The 22,755-nt window shown below is 41.7% G+C and overlaps 1 protein-coding gene across 5 annotated transcripts in view; it reads right to left on the bottom strand.

The window, feature by feature from the left end:
- The window catches only part of AKT1 (AKT serine/threonine kinase 1), a 74,914-nt gene that overhangs the window by 24,337 nt on the left and 27,822 nt on the right, over nucleotides 1–22,755 (bottom strand). For all 5 annotated transcript variants that reach the window (XM_069783308.1, XM_069783306.1, XM_069783307.1 and 2 more), the window contains 3 exons: nucleotides 10,618–10,746; nucleotides 3,891–4,002; nucleotides 947–1,094 (listed from right to left, as the gene is read on the bottom strand). In XM_069783308.1, the coding sequence (XP_069639409.1) occupies nucleotides 947–1,094; nucleotides 3,891–4,002; nucleotides 10,618–10,746 (389 nt within the window). The remainder of the gene's footprint in view (nucleotides 1–946; nucleotides 1,095–3,890; nucleotides 4,003–10,617; nucleotides 10,747–22,755) is intronic.

Below are 22,755 nucleotides of genomic sequence, written 5' to 3'. Positions count from 1 at the left end.
CAATCAAGGACACAGAAGCCTAACAGCAGCTACAACTCAGAGTGACACATAAGTAGCCAGCCCCATCAGTGTAAAACCACTGACATGATACAAGGCTGGCACACATACTTGGTGATGACACTGGTAGATGGCTATCTTTTTTTTTTTTTTTTTTTAAACGTCATTGTTTTTCCCAAAACTGAAACTTATGAAAGGAAGTGGGGATGACAGTGGTGAGATAAGGACACAAAGAAGTGCCTTAGTACAATCCACACACATAGCATTCGCATGGGAAAAGGTTCTATCAATTCTTTCTTACAAGATTAGGTGGGAACGCTTTGGAAAATGGAAACGCAAACAGGAGACCACAAGGAGGTAGAAAGAAGTGAAGGGAGGCTGAAGACAGATACCTAAAAGGGCTCCACAGGGCAAAGATCTCCTCTGGCACATACTCCTTTCATGGAAGGTCGTTGCTGAGCTGACCCTGTGCATTTAGACAATGCTGTGACTGACGCAAAAACCCGCCGTCTAGGAACACTATGGACAGACACACAGCAGCTGTCTGGGAGTTAGCCTAAACCCTTAATCCGGAGCAATTAAATCCACTGGACCCACCCTAAATCCTGCAAATCCACTGGAATATCTTTGCACCAGCCTGCAAAGAGTTTACACAGTCACACGGTCCAGCAGGAGCTATGATTTCAGGCTCTGTACCACAAACCCAGAAGTGAGTTGGCCTTGAAAGCCATCCAGTAAGGACATCTGAACTCAGAACTCCAGTGGACCCAGACAGGCTTTGCTCAGCACAGAGCTCAGCTGGTACCTGCTCAGCTCAGACAACCGTTTCCTCCAGAAGCTGCATCTACAACCAACTGTGAATTGTTATGGGAACAGATGCGTGTTGATGGCTATTTGTCTACATTCGAGAAGACCTAAAAATACTGTTATTCCTGCTACGCTGACTTACCACTTTGTGTTTTGGCTTTGTCATAGAAACTTCCATTTCTTCAGCACCTGAATTATCACTGGGAGAGCCAGATCTAAAATCCATCATCTCTTCCTCTTGTTTCTTGAGGCTGTCTGCTACTGTTTGGATGGCTTTTGTCCATTCTTCCCTGGCAAAATATAAGCAAAGACATTCATTACTTGTGACTTTGGATTACCGTCTGCCATGGCAAGAGTCACCAAAGGATACAGAGTAACTAATGTTCTTTGCTGCATCAATGCAACATACAATGAATTATGTGCATTTTCAAGCACTATGAAAATGCATTTTTAAGAGCACTTTTAACATACATCTTTATTAATCGTACTGGAAACAAGAGACAACTGAAGTCCTCCCAGTTTGGATACAGTATAAGGCTTTTCAGACAACAGAATTTCTAATAGGCATTCAGTCAGCAGCTCAAGATATGACCTGGTGATACAGACATTTACATAACAAAAACAGACTTGCCAAAACCAAAAAGCAAAAGGCTCCCATGCAGCACAAAGCAATTAAACACAGCTTCTCCATTCTTATGGTGCATTGAAACACATATATCCAACTGCTGGGGGCACTATGCCACCTCTTCGCACACATATCCTGAATTTTAATGGCAAGGGGTGTTCTAGAAGGTATTAAAGCCCAGTATACTTAGGTTATTCCTCTGTTGTAAAGAGGATGACAGAAATACAGCAATTCCTGTGTATATTTTCACAGAATGTCAGCAAAAGCAGTGACATTTTATCTTGGGCACAGGTCTTGGTTACGATACAAGTTTCCACAGCTGTTTCAGCAATGGGTGCTCTAATACTGACCCCTTCAACTCCCATGGAGACCACTTCCACTCCAGTGTCCTTTGGGAAATTTCACACCTTTGGAAACTACTGAAGTGAAAGTTCTTGGCCTTCATTTCACTGCAAATTTATTGAATGTAAAGCATCCAACTTGTAAGGGCTTACGGGGTTTTGGGACAGGCTTTAAGACAAACAGGGGCTGAAGACATGTTCAGTGGACTATGTGAATTTACCATGTTTTACTATCTTTTGTATCTGTGGGAAACGGGATGTAGTGGTTTAGTTGGTATTTTCTGGGCACTGGCTAAACTCTTCTCCCAAGGACACCACAGGTAAAATACTTCGCTGCTATGGCAGGAACAGAAGTAGCCAATGCCGAACAACTCTATATACAACCTGCAGTGAAGCCATGCCATCCTAATCAATGTCAAATTTTTCACTGGTTCTATGAAATTGTTAAGGGGAAAAAAAAAAATTGTATCTGAACATGTGAATTTCAGTTTGTGACAGACGGAAGAGGCAGATCATTTCCCAGAGGAAGCAAAGTCCATGGGAAAAAGTACCCAACATAAGATTCTAATAAAACCTGCACCAATTACACATAAGGTCTTTCCCACCCTGTGCATTTTTTATCTTGGATTTTGTCTGAACGTGCACTATCCAGCCCTGTCTGGGGCAGCAAGGTAATGCTAAACATTCTGCACATTCTCCCTACACTCCCAGCACAGACTACTTCATTTACCATCATAAACACATTCTTTTGTTTACTAGGCATTTTTCATATTCAGAACAATTACAAAAAGAACTTTTTCTTCTGTGTTTTTATCTCTCCATCTCTCTCAAAAAAGAAATGTTGGTTTTAAAGGCACAGAGAAAGCTAAAGGCGTATCTACCTTCACATCTTTTTTAAGATTTGTTACTGACTTGGTTGAGATCTCGGCCCTCCTGAAATGAGTATCTTTGATTTCTGGGAGACCAGAATTTCACCCTCAGCTTTTATGTCTCAAGCGTACACAACAAAGGTGACTAACACTCCGAGCCCTGAAGTGTCACAAAGCTGACTTAATTGGCTAGGAGGGAACAAAACAAGACTGAAACACAATCTTCCCCCAAGTGGAAACTGTTATTCACTCCCTTTAGGGTCACTGACCACAAAGCTACTAAACGAAACAAGGACCAGTTCTTTTTCTTTGCTTTTAATTTGATTTCACCTTCTTCTGATCACTGTAACAGAATCAAAACCAATAAACAGGAACCTTCTTTAAATCAGGGCATGCAAAGGCTATGGAAGAAAAAAAGCAAAGATTATTAGGTAGAATTTGCTGATCTTAAAAATAAACATGTGCCAGTATCATATCTAGGGAGGACAAGGGTTTTAAAATACCCCTTCCCCTAGGGCAATGGTACTGGAATAATTTAAGTTCAGTTCCTGAAGAGCAAGTAAATATTTAAATACTCTGTAGTTGTAGAATAGCTGTGCTGGAAAACTGTTCTCTCAGGAGGTAAGAGATCAATTCTCCAATGATGAGAGCACAGGATGCATGCTCTTAGCTTTGTTTCCTAACAGCTAAAACAGAAATCTGCACCTGCAGCAGATAACTATCACTTTTATTATCTAATTTGCATAAAACATTAGCAATCAGCAATGATACAACTAATTTTTTTCCTTTAAAAACAAGGTGTCTAAAAAGACTTTAAAGGGTCAGTATTCTGATACAACTCAACTTTGCCTGAATCTCTGTTTCACTGGTGCTCACCCTTCCAGAAACTCCCAGGTCAGAAACCCTTCATTTCACATACCACAACATTTCCAGTGAGAAATGAACCTTAAGTTTCCAGAAATAACTACCTGAGTGCTGGTACACACCTGCACCTGTCCGTTTTGGATACCCAACCTAGCAACACTTCATTTATAAGTACTACTCAAAATCCACTCTCTGAACCCCCTTTAAGGTATCTTTTATACTGGAACACGCACTAAAACGGAGGCGCTCAAAAATTATTTGTCGCTTTTCAGTCTAGACGTACATCATCCGATAAATAAGAGCTTGAGCAAAGGACTCGCTATTAATGCTGAACGCTTGCATCTGCTTTTGCAAGTAGTTTATGTATTAAATATGAATGAAACATACCGCTCCTCTGGAGTCTCCACATGAAATGTTCTTTCAATTACTGTGGTCCACTGGAGGCATCTAATGATAAATGTGTTTGGTTTAGGTCGTTCTGTCTTCATCAGCTGGCACTCTACCACAATCAAGGAAGAAAGAGTCATGGTACATAAGCAGGTTTAAATAATCATTTGTCTTTATTCTTATCTAGCAAACTGTTGCAATTAATCAGCCATAGAAATCTCTGTAAGTACTTCTTTAGGAGACTTGAGACAATTTACTGTGTTGATGAAACCAATAAATAGCTTGGGAGATAGTCATCTAAGCAGCACCGAAATCAAATTCTGCTTAGAACGGCTCCACATTTGGTCTGCCCATAGAGGTAAGTAGAAATGTGATGTGATAACACAGAAGCTGTTCAGACTCAGGTCCTACATTCCAAAGGTCATCCAGAGCAGAGCACATGGACAAAGTCAGCTGATAACGCAGCAATTACATCCACTGAAATTGAAGCCAAACCCCCACATTCCCTCCCTTTGACTTTCCCGACATCAAACCCTGTCCTTGGCTTTCAAGGAGTTGCTAGAGAGCATGTTTGGTCATTTTGCAGCGACCTGACGATTAGACTCAGCATTTCCAATCCTCAAACACTAGAGGGAATATCAAACTGCAGAGGCACCCCCAGAAAAGACCCTGTTCAGAACGCCTTTGGGACAGCTGCCGCAGAGTTGGATGCTGTACGGACAGGCAGCTAACAGCTTCCATCATTGCCAGTATTTAAGCACAACCCAAAAAGGCTACAGAAGTACAGCTACATGCAAAAAACACTGCTTCCTTCATAAAAATGCTCTCTTGAAAGCTGAGCGTTAATTTATTTTTTTTTAAAATCACACCTACTATTTTAAGCTTCATAGGATGCTATGAGTATTTATTCTTCAAATTTAGGCCTGAAAATGCACCTGATTAAGGGTACACTAGCTATACTAAAAGAGAGGCTCTGAAAAACAAAAGAAAAATCAATTAAATAACAATAGAAGCCAAAACACCACATTTTTCAGATTTACATTAATAGAAAATCTAATGCTAATTAAACAGCTCCTGTTAAAGGAATGTCAAATTAAGGAAAAAAGTGAGCAGGGCTGGGGGAGGGGAAGAGAGATAACTGGGGTTTTTTTTCTTATATTAAACTCTTTTCCTTGCAGTTAATAAAACAACAAGCTTGCTATTATTTGGTCTTTGGGTTCTAAATCAACTTCCAAGTAAATAAAAAGGCACTATGAAGACAAGAAGAAATTTCTGCTTACTGCTAGAGCTACGAACATCCTCCACCATCAGCAATGTGCAAGTCAAGGACAGAATCCGGCCAGAATAACAGTGCACGTTACTAAGGCTACACTAGTATCGTTAGGTTAATTTTATTATTGTGATAATTTAGAATACTCAGTTTTAAATTCAAGCTCTTAATTAGCACCAAGATAAAATATTTACCGCCAGTGTTTTTGGGCGCTGTATTTTTGGCAATATATTTCATGCCTCATTTGGTACTGGAATTATAAGCTTTTCGATGAGTAACTTTACATTTTTCATGACAAGAAAATCTAATTTTTCTTTAATAGCACGCTGAGGTTATACTGCATCCTACTAAAGCACTGCAATTAGATATGAGAAAGTTTATTAATGAGTCATGAAAAGGTTTTAGTGTGATAAACGGCACTCCTTCATTCACCGAGATTAAAGAACTTCCACACAGCGACGCAGCCGTGCTTGCAGAGTGCCGTATTTAGCCTTCCAGCTACCTCCATCCTCTTTCACAGAATGGCAACGAAAGCCGAACACAACTGCACAAGCCGGCGCAGCCCAGTAAGCCCTGTTCTGATAAATTCAGCTCAAAATATCTCGTTCCTGCTCCCAGATTGCCCACCTTGCCTTAGCTGCTCTTCTTTTTTGTTGTTGTTTGTTTGTTCTGCCTCCCATTTTTGTCTGCTTGATGTGATTAGATTAAGGCTGGGGTTGTTCTTTATGAGCCTGCACAATGCAGCCCTAATAGATACTGAATTTGGCTGAAGACTCAAAGAAGAAAATCAGACTATTTCTAACCTCATGCTAATCCAGAGCTGTTCTCCTATACTTACCCAGAAGTGCAACATTATGAAGAAATAAACTGACTTTAGATTCACATTTAGTGCCTCAGATTAAGTATTCTGAAGTAGCAGCACAGATATTTAAACTAGCCATGAACTCTAAAGTTTAACCATTTAATTTCAGCATAATAAACCACACAAGGCATTTTGTCATAGAAGGGGACCAATTAAACATCACCACTTTTCCCCTAAATCAGCACTGTCCATTGATATTTGTTAAGCTTGCTGATCCAGCAATCTTTAAGGCATACAGCAAGATGAATAATAGAGATTTGTCAGTTAATAACCACTATAATTCAAGTATGTCACATAGAAGTGTTTTGTTTAGTGAACAATATGCTGTCTAATTACCCTGCTCAATCATAACAGCACATATCAAGAAATACAGAAGGCTTTATTTTTAAATTGCTTTACCAAAGTGCTGTACCACATAGGTTTCAGAAAGTTTGAAGCTACCACTTAGTTCTCCCCATATACAACAATTGCATGGATTTTATCAACAAAACAATGAAGCAGTAGGGGTTTTTTTCTTACTTTTAAAACTAGCTCTGTGCTCTTCACCATAGTTGGCAAGCTAGAGAAGCACCAAACTTCCCTTCTGTAATCGGGTACCGCAACATGCGCCACTACAGCACAGCACAGATACACATCAGGTCTGATTCGCGGCACGTTGGGGATTCTGCTATATGAACATTCACATCTGAAATACCAGCCGAGGGTCGCTTACCCACTTCCCCACTTCGAAGACAGTTTTTCCTGTCAAACAGGCCGACATAAGTATTTCCCATTTGCAACAAATTAAGTACTATGAACAGCAGCCTGTTAAAAATGATTTAAATTGCTCTGAAGAGCTTCGATTCTTTCCTGGCCTTTGGTCTTTTAAAGTAAGTAGGACAGAGAAATTGCTCCTAACAGGAATAGACACTAAGGCATTCAAATGTAAATTACCATTTTGTATTTGAAAGACACTTAGTATTATCCCAGTGACTTTCTAAAATGTCACAATATTTGCTTCCCCAGCACTGAAGGTAAAAGGCAGATTACTTTCGATGAAAGTGTCAGATTCTGCTCCCTATATAATGACATCACACTTAAAACAATAACGTCAAGGAAGAATCCTTCTTCCCATTCCTGCTTTGGTTTCTCTAAGGAAGGAGATGGGAAGAAAAAAAATAAGTAAATCAGGCAAGAAGAATGATGAATAAATAAAACTTTGGATAGGCCAACAGGAATATTACGTTGAAGTGCTCCTTTTCTGCTAGCACCACTGGATAAATTAGCCCCCAAACAGCTCAGCATGGCAAAGGCAAGGAGCTGGGAGCCCTGAGTTACAGACCTGGACTAAGGTGGCCCCTAGTAACAGCAGACAAAAAAGTCTGTTCACTAATCTAGCCATCTCATGCCCTCTGATAAATGCTTGACTGCAGACACGCAGTCCTGTCCCAAAAGGAGCACTCATATTGTTGAGCAATTATGTTTTCAGCTGCACAACAAAACCACCACAGTCCACCCTCCTTTTTGACAGTCGGAGAAATAATCCCTTCTTTCTAGCAGGAATAGCCTCTCTCCATGTGGTTTTTCACAATATACTGCTCTTCTCAGCTCTATGGTTTTAAAGGCTTATAACCTAATAGGGAGACATACATGATAATCCAAGATTACAATCGGCATGAAGGCTACTTATCTCACAGATTTACAACACAGGCTCTATTGGTTATTTATCTTCAGGGTCTCTGGAGCAGAACTATTTAGTTACAGGCTTTTTTATTCCTCTTGCCTTACTAGTGGTGAGGTACAGAACATGAACACAAATATGACAAAACCCACAGTTAAATGCTCAGGCACCATCCTTCAGAAGTTTTGGGTTGTTTGTTTGTTTTTTTTAAATAAATCACCAATAGGTTACTTCCAGGGAGAATAAACTCCTTAAACGTATCATTAAATTACAAACATAGATATATGGCTATTTTAAATGGAAAATTAGGTGGAGAAAAAGGTACTTTAAAAGTGAGCCTCTCTACCTACCCATGGGGTGCCCTAGAAACAAGTTTTCGAAGATGTATTATCAAAACCCTCACAGACTGAAAGGAAAAGGTGGGTATAGGAGAAAGAAGAGACTGTCAAGCACATGGAAAGCATGCTCTATTTATTGCTAATACTTTCTTCATACCTGTTAAGGGAAAAGACAGATCATCATTAGATGCTACCTTCTTTCACTGTTTTCTCCTGAATTGAGTATTTCCTACCTCTCATGGGTTGACAAAATCACTTAATATGAATTTTATACTACAAGTAAGAAGAGTCCCCTATTCATGAGAAAAAAAATCTTTTACTTGCAAAGATAAAAAAGCCTACATTATTTTACAGCAGAAGAGGGTAAAGATTTTAATCAGAAACATGGGACCACTTCCAAAGAACAGAGTGACACAGACAGCCTGCCATCTCATTAAAAAAAAAAAATCTAGTTCACTAATTAACAAAAAAGTCAGGAGGAGTATCATGGTCTCTTGGGAAAAAAAAAAAAAAAAAAAAAAAAAAGAATTTTTACAAAACTTTTAAGCTAAATTCCCCCCACCTTTCACTGGCAGGAGGCTTCTACAGGCTGCCTCTGCAGTGCAAGGCTGTGTTCTGGCCTGAGCCTTCCTCCAAAGGCAGCTAAGGTTCACTCATGCTAACTCAACAAGTTAACCCAAATGAAAGTACCAGGCAAGCAGGTTCAGAGGCAAAACTTGTGGTGCAAAACACATCCACATGATACAAGTGTGGAGGGTACCCAGAAGGGAACCGCACATCAGGTGCTGGTAGCACTGCATGCCAATGCCTACATAAGAAATTAAATCCTGGTGGGGCAACAGCTGCTTCTGTAAGCCCAAAACCACAATAATGATTTCTGGCAGTGAGGCCCACCCCCGAGTCATCAAGGCCTTCCCAACCTGTCACTGGTTCACCAGGCAAGAGCCACTGCTAGGAACATCCTTCCACCCACCACCCTCCCTGCAATCCCTCTTACGGGGGCTACACCTTACTCTATAGGCATGTGTCTTGTCTCTTTCAACAATGCTCAGATACCATGGTAACCAACTTGTTTATCTATAAATGCCAAGACTGATGGGCTCAATCTGCCAAAAAAAGCACCATATTCCTGTTGTGAAAACCGATTCAAGTTAACCCATTCTGAAGGCAACTTGGACAAAGAGAAGGCAATGGACACATCTTTTCTTACTCCTTAGCACTGAGCTGCAGTAAATAATTATCATAAGTAACAGTTAGCAGCAACAGAAGTGTCCTGCAAAAAGTGCATTTGTTAAAAGCCTCTGGCTACAGACCAAGTACTGAATTAATTTATGAATTAATGGCTCTCTGCTGCTTTTCTTTACCTTCTTGATCCATAAAGAGATACCAGTCTAAAGAGGGAAGTACAGTGTCATTACCGAAATGAAAACACTACGACAATTCGCTCTCTAAAACGAGACAAAAAACCCCAAAGCACTCTTGGCATCCTGCACAGAGGCACCAGGCAACAGCATGTCCATTATTTATTCCCATCATCAGTCAGAACAGGTATATGTTGCTACCAGCAGAAAAAAAATGAACATTTGCATTAATTCCTAGTGCTGCCCAGCCCTCTTCAGGCCCAGGATGTTCCAAAATAAATCTGCCTGCTCAAAGGTTAACTATAAAGATGAACCCCATGTATTTCAAGCTACCCTATAATGAAGAGAGAAAGCCCCTACCCTTCTCTCTGCAGAGCTTCGCTTCCACTAGTCACCAGGAACACGGAACAGATCGTTGTTAATAACAGGTGCCACAATGATCTATTTTTAAGTGGTGGAACGAGACATAGGCAGATCATGAGACAGGAAAGATTAAGAACAGGAGAAAATAAAAGCTGGAAGTATACAGCGAAAGGTTAAAAACATGAGCAAGAAAAGGAAATTATCTTCAGAGTCTTCTATCACATCCTGTGCTGCAGCACCTGAGCAAAGTCGGAAACGTTTGCATAGGAGAGTGCAGAGGTTAGGAGTTGTTATTATTTCCAAACCCTTTTGTTGGGCCTAACAGAAGAAATATGGGTTTGTGCTCAAAATTAAGAAAAACTGAGTGTGTTTCATTAAAACCACTACTCACTCTGCATTCTCTTATGCTAACAATCAAGTAACTTTGACCTCCGTCAAAGCCACTTGAACCCAGATCTGGTGGCAGAACAGAGGCTGAAACACTTCGGCTGCACCTGCCTGCCAAGTACCGAGACACATGCCTGGGTTAATTTTCACTTTAAAGCAACTTGCTGAGTAACAGACATACAAAATATTAACAAATAAACCTGTTTTATTCTATAACCAGAAACAGTGGGGAAAAAAACCCAAAAACAAACAAACAAAAAAACCAAAAAAAAACCACCTGCAAAAAAAAGCAGAGCATCAAACCTCCACATCCCAGTCATTCCTGAGAAACATGGGGCAGAGGGGGTTCATCTCAGATAAACACGTTTAGTGTTTAGATATATTGCTCTGGGCAGATTTGAATATTACTGATGCAGCTTACCAGCACTATGACTACAAGACGACATCAACCCCAAACTGGACAAGGGAGCAGGTAAAAACACTTACGAGCTACTGAGAAGTTATTTAAAGGTGATTCCCGCTGGTCAACGTCCTGCGGTCGTTCCTTGTAGCCAATGAATGTGCCATCGTTCTTCAAAAGAAAATACCGCGGCCTCCATGTTTTTATGTATTCTCCTGGAAAGAAAGGATGGACAAAAGGAGAGAACATCAGAAAACACCCCAAAATACTGACTCACCAATATTATTTTTTTTTAATATTGAAACTATATGTCATCCTGACATAGCAACAGTTTTAAGAACATTCAGTTCATTCTGATACAAACAGTGGAAAAATACAGGCACTGAATCAGATATTGCTAGTGATATTAACCATAAAAATGGGACTTCATAAAAGGTAAACAGCTATGTTTTGTTCTTCCATCTACTCCGATTTCCATTCAAATTCTGCAACATCTGCCTTAAATGCATTTTAAGTTTTAAAAAATCAGAGCAGATGTCCTATGTATTATTTTTGCTATTGTCATTTTTCATACTGACAAGTGGAGAAATTTTTTTCATTTACATTTTGCAGCGCAAGTATTTTAAAAAACAATGGGTAATTTACTGATTAGTCAACTGCTTTATCAAACCAACAGTCACTTTTAGAACATAAGAACATAATTCTCTGCTTAAGTTACATAACATCACTCACTCCTCTCACAACATCTCTAGCATGAAACACAAGATGATGTATCACAATATGAAGGGGAAAACACTGGATGATGTATAACCACCACAAAGAAGAAAATTCCACCTTTTCTTTGTCAAGAGAAAAGATCCCTTGCTCACACTCTGCTACTGCTCACCTGCATAACCTGCACAGGTGACAGTTCCATGACTGTGTTACAGCCATGTTCCAAACAGTAGAATAAAAAGAAAAGAGTTGATCAAAACCTCAATTATTTACTGGGTTTACTAAGTTGGGTTTCAGGGAAGGAAGAGAGGGGTTCCACCTGTGGCTCTTCTGGGTGACTTTGTCAACGTGCCTCAGTTTCCCCCTTTGCTCATTGTCCATGTTGTCATCTTCTCAGGCAGTCTCTCCAGAACCTCAAATAGTTTTACCTGGATGGTGTCAAGCTAGCCCTCTAGGTCCTACAGGGTCCTGCAGTAATGTTTCTATTCGGCTGAATCACAAAAGCCTCACTCAAGGTGTTATTCAGATCAGGGTACCAGCCACACTTTTCCAACTCCGCTCACCCCAATAACAACTGATTTAAAATTAAAAAAAAAGAAGTGGTCACAACAAAGCACCCACAGCTGGGCAGCAGCTATACCCTCCTCCCTCCAGTACGGTTTCTCACTTGTTTGCTCAACATCAAGGAGAGGACAAGGGAGCAGACTAGGAGCCAAGCTTCTTTCTGGTCTGCCACAGCAGGAGCACGCCTGCGCACCCCGTGATGCTGCCCCTGCAGCGGCTGGTACCCAGTGCCCACGGTTTCATCTGCTGGCAAGCTCTTCAAACAACCACCAAGAGCAGCGAGAAGAAAAGACTCCCCAGATTTATTGGCTCTGGCAACCTCCTGCTGCTCTCCTGTTCTCCCAGGCTCCACTCACACCCTCTTCTCCTGCTGCTCGGCTCTCCTCCACCCGTAATTTCTCTCCCAACGATGTGCACCCTGCCCCAGGAACTCCCCTGCAGCTGCTTTGCCTCCTTCCTCTCCCCACAGACCTCCTCTCCTTCTGCAGAGCAGTTTCAACCTGCTTCGGGCACTAGCTGGTGTCTTTTCTTCTCCATTCAGACTCATACTTTTCCCTCCTGCACACAGAAGCACAAGCAACACCAACGCCCATGCCACTCGGCCATGGGCACGCGCACCCCTAGCTGCTGCTTTCACCTGTTTACCCCTCGTTAGGCTTTTAATTTTCTAATCTAAAGCAAAAAACTAAGAGTTACTGAACTGGCAGAGACAGTCACACAGAGCCACATTTCCAACAGCGGCCACGTCTGCAGAAAACATCCATTTGCACTGATCAAACAGGGCACAGGGCAAGAAAGATGAGAGGAAAAGGAATGAACCTTCTCAGTCTTTCTTTTAGAGACGTCTGTTACAGCTGTAAGTGTTACACTAACCTGTAAGAGGTTTACAAAAATGTCATCGTCGCTTTGGGAATTTCAGGAGAACTCACCTATAGCTGTCATGCCTTAACATTTATAAGCAAGGCGGTAAATGTGGAAGGTTTTGTTGTCATCATCTTTTTAATTCTGACCTTAATTAAAAGCTGAAAACTTTCTGGGATCAGTAGGAGATTATGAAGCCTTTCACATTTAAATTATCAGTCCAACTCAGCCCAGATCAGTGAGATTACTCCAATCTCATTACTATTAGACCACAGATGTGACTACAGGGACAAGAAGATACATGGCACGCTCAGCCGAGCTCTTGACAAGAGGTTTGTCAGGTAAGCAGGTCGGGGAAGCAGCTGCCCAGACCATCACAATTTTGGAACACGCTGTTAGATACCTGACTTGTTGGTATTTTCTTCTCTTGCATAAAGCAGACCCAGGAGACCCAGGAACCATCACATAGCCCTTATCATACCTGCATTTAGGATTAAATCTAGATTGGATGGGACAAAAAATATCTGAAGACGGGCAAGACACAGAGTTTCCATTTCCCTTACTCCCTAATCTATGCTACACGTCTTCCCCATTGGTATTTACGGAGGATACATTTATTTCTTGCAGATTCTGAAATTATTATCTGGTTATTTTCAGTGAAGTATGCATAATTTTACACCAAATTACACTGTACTGTCACAAGAGACCCTTCCTCTTTAAATTAGATGCTTATGTTTGGCTCTCACACTTTCTTACAGCTTTATTCCACCGATCTGTTTCTCTGTTAGAAACACATCATCTAAGAGATTAATCACATAGTGTTTAAAATGGTGTATTCCATACATATATAGCATCCTCCTCCACACTCACTCTTTCTGCGTGAAAAATCAAGCATTTTGTTACTGCCAGGCATTTTGCAAGGACCATTCTACTTGGACCTTCCCTTATCCACTGCTTTAGCTGGTTCTGGTTCCTGATCCACCTTTTTAATTTGCAAACAAGATTTTAAACTTCTTTTTCCACATGTCTGGAGCTTGATGAATCCTGTAATATGGCAAGCATACATATTATTGATTATTGCTCTTGCCAAGGACAGTACGAGGCACACTGCAGCATCTGTGGTATAAATTCTATCATATAATCCACTGAGGTTATACTTCCACATCTTGCAGCAAAGTGGCAAGACATTGCTTGGTGTGTGACTTCCCAATCAGGTATCTCTGTAAGTAAAGTTTTACATTCAAGCCTGAGCAAACTATCGTTCCTCTACAGAAGTTCTGAAACACAGATTCACCAACGCAGTCATCAAGAAAATGTATAAAAGTACATATTCTCAAGAAACAAGTTTATATTTTTATGATTAGTGAAAACACTACAAACTTCCTACAGCCTGTGAGGAGGACCACATTAATCACAGCAGCAAATCTGAGTATTTTAGGCAGAAAAGGAGTTTGTCAATACAGACAAAAAATAATTATGTGGAACTGCTGGGACAAAGCTGACTGAAAAACATTAACACCTTTTCCTTCCTCTGATATATTCAGTAAGCTGTCATGCCTGAAGAGTGAACTGAGCTGTTTCAATTTTTGCCGTGTGTTTTTTGTTCCTGTTGCGGTTTTGTTTTTAAGAATAATAAGCAAGAAGTTACTTGAAGTCACTAATATTAGTAGTTATGTAGTCACACTAGAAGAACTGTACCGAGTACAGTAAATGCAAGCATGTGTGGCAAATTTTATCAGACAACCCTAAAAAAACCCAAAAATAATAATGATCCACCATGGAAAAGTGAACAATTTACAAAGCAAAACATTTTTTCCTCTGTGATTCATTGCTTGTGTAATGCCCTGGCAGAGCCTTCTTTGTTTTCAGTAACAGAATGCTAACACTGCAGAGACAGGAAAGTAAAAGCATGGGTTATAAATCCTACATATAAAATCCTGGAACCAAATAGACTCCTCTGTAGCTTGCTAGCTTTATTATTTAAAATCTTTATGTACCATTCTGTTCACTCCAAGCAATTTCCAAATTGCAAAGATTCCCAAACTGTATATATCTGGAAATATACACGAAGATTGTTATAGACCGATTTCCCTTTATTGCCTTGTGTCTGCCCCCACACACTGCACATTAAAATACTTAAACACACACTTAGAATGTAAATCCATCTCATGCCAGAAAAGCTTTTTCACAGTAACACGTACTGCAAAGCACGCTTACGCGTGAATATTTCAGAAAAAGTTAAACACGAAACTCTTTTGGTTCATGAAAAGTTAATTCTACTGAGGATTTACAATAATGCAGGGTTAGGTTATTTTCCTCTCTTCCCCACAACAGTATCTCACCGAATCTGGAGCTGTCTACCACTGATAGAGTGTCTAACATCAGAAACAGCTGCCACTCCCTGGGAAGCTCACGGGGTAAGTGGAGAATAATGAGCAGCAAGCACCAGCAGAACAAAAGAAAATCCATCTTTATTTACCAACTGCTGCATGCTTGTTGCTGCATCAAGCTCATTCAAAGCCAACACCACACCCTTTAATTCAGAACAGACTATATTTAAGAAGCCTCTGCTTTTTTTTTTTTAATCAACTCATACATACCAATGGTTTGAAAAAAAAAAAAAAAAAATCATTAGGTTAACCAAGTCAGCATCCAATGATACCCTTGATATTTACAAAAGTGCTGGACCAACTATTAACTTTCTTATGCCCCAAAGTAACCAGAACAAGCCCAGGAGCACCAACTGAAAACAAGCTCTCAGTTATACGAAATGCACTCAAGTGGCTACCACAAATCTATGGATAAATAATGCATTACACTTTCTGCTCTGAGCATCAGAAGTAGCACCATTAATTACAATTAAGGTTAACACTCAAAATATTAGAGCTTTTGAGTTACGCAAGCCTCTTCTACGTTCCCACATGCTTCGAAGATGTACGACATTCCTTGACTGTACAGCCCTGAACCGTCTGAGGGAAACACGAAAGTTATGCCAATCGCAGCGCTAATGTGCCACCGGTCAAAGGCGGAATGACTCATTTCTGAGACTTCACTGGCCACGAGAAGTGGTCTGCATCCTGTCGGCCTAATAAGGTTTCGGTGAAACAGATGCCAGCTTCCTTAAAGACATGAAGCTTTCAGGAGCTGCCATGTCGTGCGTGCTGAAGAGCGGGACAGGGATTTACAGTTAGTTTCTGCTGCTTGAGTAAATAGGGTAAGTGTCCGCTCGCTTCAAAACCAGCAGAAATCAAACCAGATTTGGAAAAAGAAAGCAGGGCTTGAAAACTTGCCTTTGCATTTCTAAAGGACTCGGAAGCAAGCCCTTTCCAAACACAGCGAGCTAATTCTGGATCTTAACGACTTGACACCAAACAATTAAGTCTAGGGTGACCCGAATGAACGCTCTCAGTTCAAATATGGTTTTTTTTTTTTTTAAAAATAGCTGCACAGACACCCACCAGGCTGGTGCAGCACTCTTCCCTTCCCTCAACAAACTGTCAAAACAAGATATTTAAACACAGTGCCAGGTTTTCGGTAGCTTGGGGAAAGCAAAAAGAAAAAGAAAGAAAAAAGAAAAGAAAAAAAAAAAAGGAGGTTATGCTAATGTCTTTCCCAACACGCTCGCGGAGAGAGAAGGACCTCTGGTTTGTCTGCCTATTCAGAGGCGCAGCGAAGGGGGCCGGTTCTTTGATGATTTTCTTTTTGGCCCCTCTCTGGACGCCTCCTCGGCCGCCGCCTCCAGCGTACAGCTGCGGAGGCGACGCCTGTGCCCTGAATCTCAATGAGGCGGCCGGGCCGGGGCTGCTCCCCGGTGGGGAGGTCAGCCCGCGGCCTTGCCCGTGCCAGGCCAACGCTCGGCGGCTCGCGGCCCGGCTCCTCCGCACCTCTCACGGCCCTAACGCGGGGTCCCGCGGTCGCGACGGGCTAATTCGGGGCGCTGCAGATCCGCTCCCCGCTTTATTCTCCGCCGGGCAGCTGGACGGTCGTGCGGTGCGCCGGCGGCCCGCGTGGCTGTGACTGACGCGACTGCCAACAGGTTAAGAAGTAATGTCGCCGCCGCCGCCACTGCCGCCTCCAGCTCGGCTCCGGCTTTTCTAAACCTACTGCCGTTTCTCACGCTCACAGAAAGCTGCGATGCGGGGCACCTGCTTCATTATCATATCTTGGGGGAATCTGGGGAGGGAGGGAGGGAGGGAAGGAAGAAGAGGGGAGCTGGAGGTGGGATGAGGGGGATGGCGGAGCGGTCTGGCCTTCGAGCGACAAAGGGAGCCCCGTGAGGACGACTGCTGGTCACCTGGCACCCCACATCTGTAAATTAACTTCAGAAAGCAACTAACAGCCTCGGCTTAGCGCTTCCCGCAAAGCTCTATAGGCGCGCTGTGTAGAAAAATAAGCATACTGGAAGCTACCCCTGCCTTCAGTTACACAACGGCGCAGATGGGGAACACCTAACGAAGGCAAGGAATGGGTGCTCTGATTCACATCGCTAGGGCATGGGAGAGATCAGAAGTCAGATTACGGAGAAAGAAAAACAGATTCTCGCCCAATACTTTCTCCATGCAGGGGACGGACAACTACCACGTTCTCCGATTCCATCTCTGTCCAAGAGTTTGAGATCACCAGCCAACACCACCACTACAGAAGATGACACCTCTCTATTTTTTTATCACTGTATTTCAACTGTATGGTTATGTAAAACTGAAACACAGAGGTTCATCTTTTCCTTTTTTTTTTTTTTTGCTGAATTTCAGTTTAGAAGGTCAAAAATGTTGCCATATTGCTTACAGCAATCAATTTAAGCAATACCAGATATTCCCAAAGGAGCAAAAGAGAATTAATCAGCATGTAAAAAACTCCTTACTCCTACCTTTGGCACAGCTTAGTCAGGCTAGTCCTAACCTACAGCTGTCTCCAGTGGGAGAAGATGTAAATGAAGTTTCATTAAAAACAGCAGTTTTAAGGATAGCTACATAAATTACAGGAAAGTATAAAGCGATTTCTTAAGCTATGCTGAAAACAATCTCGGAGTGAATTGCATCTCCACTACCTCATGGTGGGAGCAAAAGGACTTAAAACTACCACGAGGTGTCCAACACAATTAGAGAAATCTCTTCTGTAATATGATCGCAAGCAGCTACAGCATTTTAACAAAATAAAACATTCGTGTAACAGAAAGTGCCATCACGTATTCCTCTGCTTTTGACAGGTGCCCAACTCACTCTCATTTTTATAAATAAATAAAAATGACAGAGGAGGTGTCAGATTCACTGAACTGAATTAAGCATGCTTGGAACAATTATTTCTCCCCAAGTAATTTTTACCTTGACGCTATAATGGAAAATAGCACAAGCAGCTAACGAGGCACTTAAGCTAATAAGTCTCTGCAACTTTTTAAATATCTTCCCTTAGAGGGGGAAGGTACCTACAACTATTCCTCGAGCTCAATCTGAAGTCAATACAATCAGTATTTCTGCAAATCAGGCTCTTAAATACACTGAATGTATTTATATAAAGGGTGTGACTTAATCCTCCAAAGATTTTATGAACTCTACTAAAAATACAAAGAAAAAAATCCAAACCAAAACACCAAACACACCACACCCTGGTGTATTTCAACAAGGAAGGGCTTTTCTAGACATCATCTAAAAGCTGATTTAATTATTTTACCTCTTAGCATAAGCATCCTTAGCCATGACTCTTGCACTTATCTGAACACATGCCTTATTTGAATATGACATACCCAGTTTTGTTCTTCACTAAATTCCTGTCTAGAGACTGACAGATAGTGTAGAGAAGGGACAAAGCAAAGAAACACACACAAACCAAAGCTCTTCCAGAGATTAAACAAAGTCCGAAAGCACAGTTTTAGCTTGTATTCCTAGGGCTGCCTACACACAGAGTACATTCAGAAAAAGCATCATTAATTGCTTAAAAATTGATTTTTAGGTCCCTCCCCCCACTCTGCCCCACTGAAAAAAAGATTCAAGAGCCAAAGACTCAGGCGAGAGTGAATTTTTATGATGCATTCATTTGCTTTGTGAACTTTAAACCTGAAAAGTACTCAGCAGAGGCTCCCCATTAAAATCCCAAAGTTGGTGAAGCTGAGAGGTGAGCTGGTAACTTGGGGGGGTGGATGCACATGGGAAAGCAAGACCAGGGGAGGGAAAAAGCAGGATGCAGCCGCGCAGAAAACATCAGCGGTGAGGACTCACGAGCCCCTGGCTTGGTCTTCTAGGCTCCCATTACTAGATCATTGTGTCATTCACAAAGCGAATCAAAACCTCAGGGAATTGTAAAGAAATGGTGAAAAAAAGGCTAAGGGACATTAGGGGAGATTTATAGAAACAGCAGCTTTTCTAAAACAGATGATATGGACCAACTTCAGAGGCGGTTTGAAATGGGAAAAAAAGCTCTATTGGTAAAAACTAAGCTGCAGAACATGGACTTCTATAAATAAGCAATTTATAGAGGGTAAGAAATTAACACATCGTATTGTTATCCTTTAGCTTCTGGGTTTGAGTCCTAATTTTCAACATAAATACACAGAGTTGTTTTAGGCCACTTACAATAAAAGCTCTACCAGTAATTGTGTGATCACGCTGTGCATCAGGAAATTTCTTAAAAGTGCCAAGAAAAAAAAAATCAATGCAGAATTTTAAGCATGTTTATACAAACAGTTACTGGGTAAATATTTCATAGAAAGATGCATAAAAGCCAAGTTAAGCAAATATTTCAATGGCAAAAATAAGCAGCAACATAAAAAAAGGGGGGTGCTGTTTATATGGCTGGGGCTAATTTGGATTTCCCTTCTTCATCTCATCACTAGCAAGTCTGAAAAACCCTGGAGGGGCACACGGAGACCGTGTTAGCTTCTAATAAAAAGTTTCATTTATCTTGAGCCATTAAATGGCCATCAATGGAAAAATTACAAGCACTTCCCAGAAAGCAAGTTCTAATATTTGTTATCATGGCAACCTCCTGGTTACGCCTCCAAATTTAGTACTCTGCAGATAACTTTTACTGAGTCACTACCCCAAATTCAGCAATGAAAGTCTCCACCAGATAACAGGAGTGCCTGCCTCAGTTCAGAGGAATTTTGCAATATAGTAACTTAATTCCATACTGAAAATTTATTAAAGCAACTTCACCACTGGGTAACCTGAGAGCAAACAGCCACCGTAGCTGTGGTGCTAAGCTTAGCCAAGTAACACAGGCATAAGAAACTTTGCCAAGGACTTTTGTGCCTTGGACTGAAGTGTGTCGTCACCGTAAAGCAGAGCACAATCCACGCTGCTGCCTCAGCAGGGTTATGGGCTCAACTAGACACACTTCTGTCACCCTAAACACTATTAAAATTCATTTATTTTTACAATACACAGTAAAAATATTGAGTCTCAATATAATCCAACAGCAAAATTCCTGCTGGATTTCAATAGTACCACAATTTAGCCCTGTAATGTGGAAATATACATATATACTGCTAAAAACAAATATACATCATAGTGACTATTATTGTTTGAAACCCAAAGTCATCTATTATAGTAGACTCCTCATACCTCTTCCTCACAGCTCCACACTCCAGGAGACATTCATTCCAGTCAGTCACACGAAAATCTGTTTCTTACGTAAGAAGGAATGAAATAAAGACCCACCTACCTTGACATTGTCACCATGAATTAATTTTCATGTTGCAACAGCATCTTGGTATATTAAAGCCACTTTTCCTTTTTAAAAAAGTATCAAAAATGAAAGGTATACACCACACAGAAGTGAAAAGCAGATGGGCGCTTGAATTACGCTTTCCAGCTTGCAGTGCCCTATACTATTGTTTTGGGAAGACATGGCAAAAATTCCAATCTCCTCTTTTAAAACTGCTCCTATTCCCAGGGGAAAAACAAACATCACCCCCTACCCCCAGCCAGCCCTAAACTGACACCAGTTTCCATGGGCATCAAACCTGGGACCTGGCCCACCGGATTCTCAGAGGTCAGGGACTGCTGCATCAGCCCGACCTCTCCACCGCATCTGATTTTCCAAGCACAGCGCACCGCGCGACTGCTCCTCACCAGGCACATCCCCTCTACCACCTGAATCCTAAAAGCCTTGTTCTATAACTGAGCACAGTCTGCTCTCTGTAGTCATCTTCCCACCCTTACTGGCATGTCCCCAAAGAACAGAAGCAAGACAAACACCAAAACACACCCCTTGCCTAGCTGTGTTACAGCTACCCTTCAGGTTTGTAGAACTTGCAACAACTACAACAGCTGTCCAGGAGAGTTTTGATTCCCAAACTTTAAGCATGAGAACACCAGAAAGCCAGAAATAAAGCTTTAAACTCATATGAGTTGGTTTTGGTTTTTTTTTTTTGCTTTGTCTTGTTTATAAAATATTAAAAAAAAAAAAAAGAGAGAAAAAACCCTACAGGTCACCTGGGGTAATGTTCCTGAAGAAGGTCATCTGGGGCCATGTTCATGCCTCAGGAATTTCTGCAAAGGAAGGTACATGCACACATAGAGAGAACCCTGCATGCAAACCCTGCTTTGTCGTTCGATGCTTAGCGCATGCTCTGGTTACAGCATTTTCTTCAACAGGTCCCTGATCTGACACTATCAGCTCAGGTGGCAGCTGCAAGGGGCTCCTCTGCTGCCCCAGGGGTCAAGCCAAAAGCAAGGCCACCCCGAAAACCCTGCTGCTGCTGCCAACAAGGCAGGAGGGGAGCAGGAGGAGAAAGGGGGAGAACAGAGGCATCTTGTGGAGGGGGAAGAGGGTGGTAAACATAAGCCAAGATGTGGCTACCGTAATTCTGGCTGGCGTCTGCTGCATCAGAGAGGTGAACGCCGACAAAGGGACAAGACGGGGTGTCCCCGGTGCTGGGTCTCTGCTGGGCAGGGGGGAAGGCACTGGGCTGCTGAGAGCACAGGCAGGGCAGGGAGAGGTGGCAGCTTGACCCTCACCCCAGGCCACACCAGCTGTGCCTGTAGCCATTGCCAGTCCTGGTCCTGGTCCTGGTCCTGGTCCCGTCCCAGGACCAACGGGGGCAGCTGGAAGGGCAGGTTGTGCCCAGCCCATGGGGAGAGTACTGCTCCCCATTCAGGACCTCATTCTTGAAACATGGCCAAGTCTGAGCAAGTTTAAATAGCAAAGCTACATCCTTTAAATACACACACACACACACACGTATGTACGTTAAACAGAGCTAACACAGAACCTGGCCATGAGCACATACCGCTGCACTGACCCTGCTCCTTCACAGGCAGAGCCAACGCGCACAGTGAAATCTTCCAAGTCAGGCTGGCCACAAAGACTCAGCCCACCCCCTGGTCTGGGGAAGCTATAAAGTTTAGACTATTACCAAATTAATGCTTTTATGCATTTATTTCCCCTTTGCCCTCCATACTGTGAGAAAACCATTTTAACATCAGGATTACAGTTTCAGTATCAAGCTAAGAGACAAAAAATGTTTCAAAAAAAGCAGTCACTGCACACTTGCAGTGGCTAATCTGCAATTTTCATTTATGCACAGCACACTAAATGAATCTTTGTAGTGGGCAGGCCTTCTTGCAAATTACGGTTTTCTAAACGAAGCCACGCTTGGGTACAGAAATTGGAAGGTACAGGTAACACCCTCTCCTTTAAAACAAAAAACGAAAAAAAAAAAAAAGAGAGAGAACAAAGGAGCCACATGAAAATTACCATCCTGATATTATATTTGGTGATAAAATTCCAGTTCAAGTACAAAATTAACTACACACAAGTCCACTATTGGGTCACTGTCACTGGTTTGAGAATATGTTTTTCTACATACTTTTCCTCCCCTCACCAGAGAATCCAAATTTCCTAGTTTAATCATCTTCCCTTTTCCAAAAGAAATGGGAGTCTTTAAGACATTTAGTTATTTAATGACAGGGGCAGTACAAGATTAAAATGGATTAGAAAAATTAATCCAAACTAAATGTCTCCTTTATGAGAAAGTTTCCCAATGAACCTTAAATCAACAGGTTCCCAATTTCAGGTACAAAATCTGATTGAAACTGCTGCTGCTTTGAAAAACTAGTGCTTTCTCCTGCTCCTCCTTACTAAAAATG

The sequence above is a fragment of the Haliaeetus albicilla genome, chromosome 5 (assembly GCF_947461875.1).
Source record: "Haliaeetus albicilla chromosome 5, bHalAlb1.1, whole genome shotgun sequence".
NCBI lineage: Eukaryota > Metazoa > Chordata > Aves > Accipitriformes > Accipitridae > Haliaeetus > Haliaeetus albicilla.
Note: the sequence above shows the minus strand (reverse complement) of the source record. Positions and strands in the feature narration are given on the sequence as shown.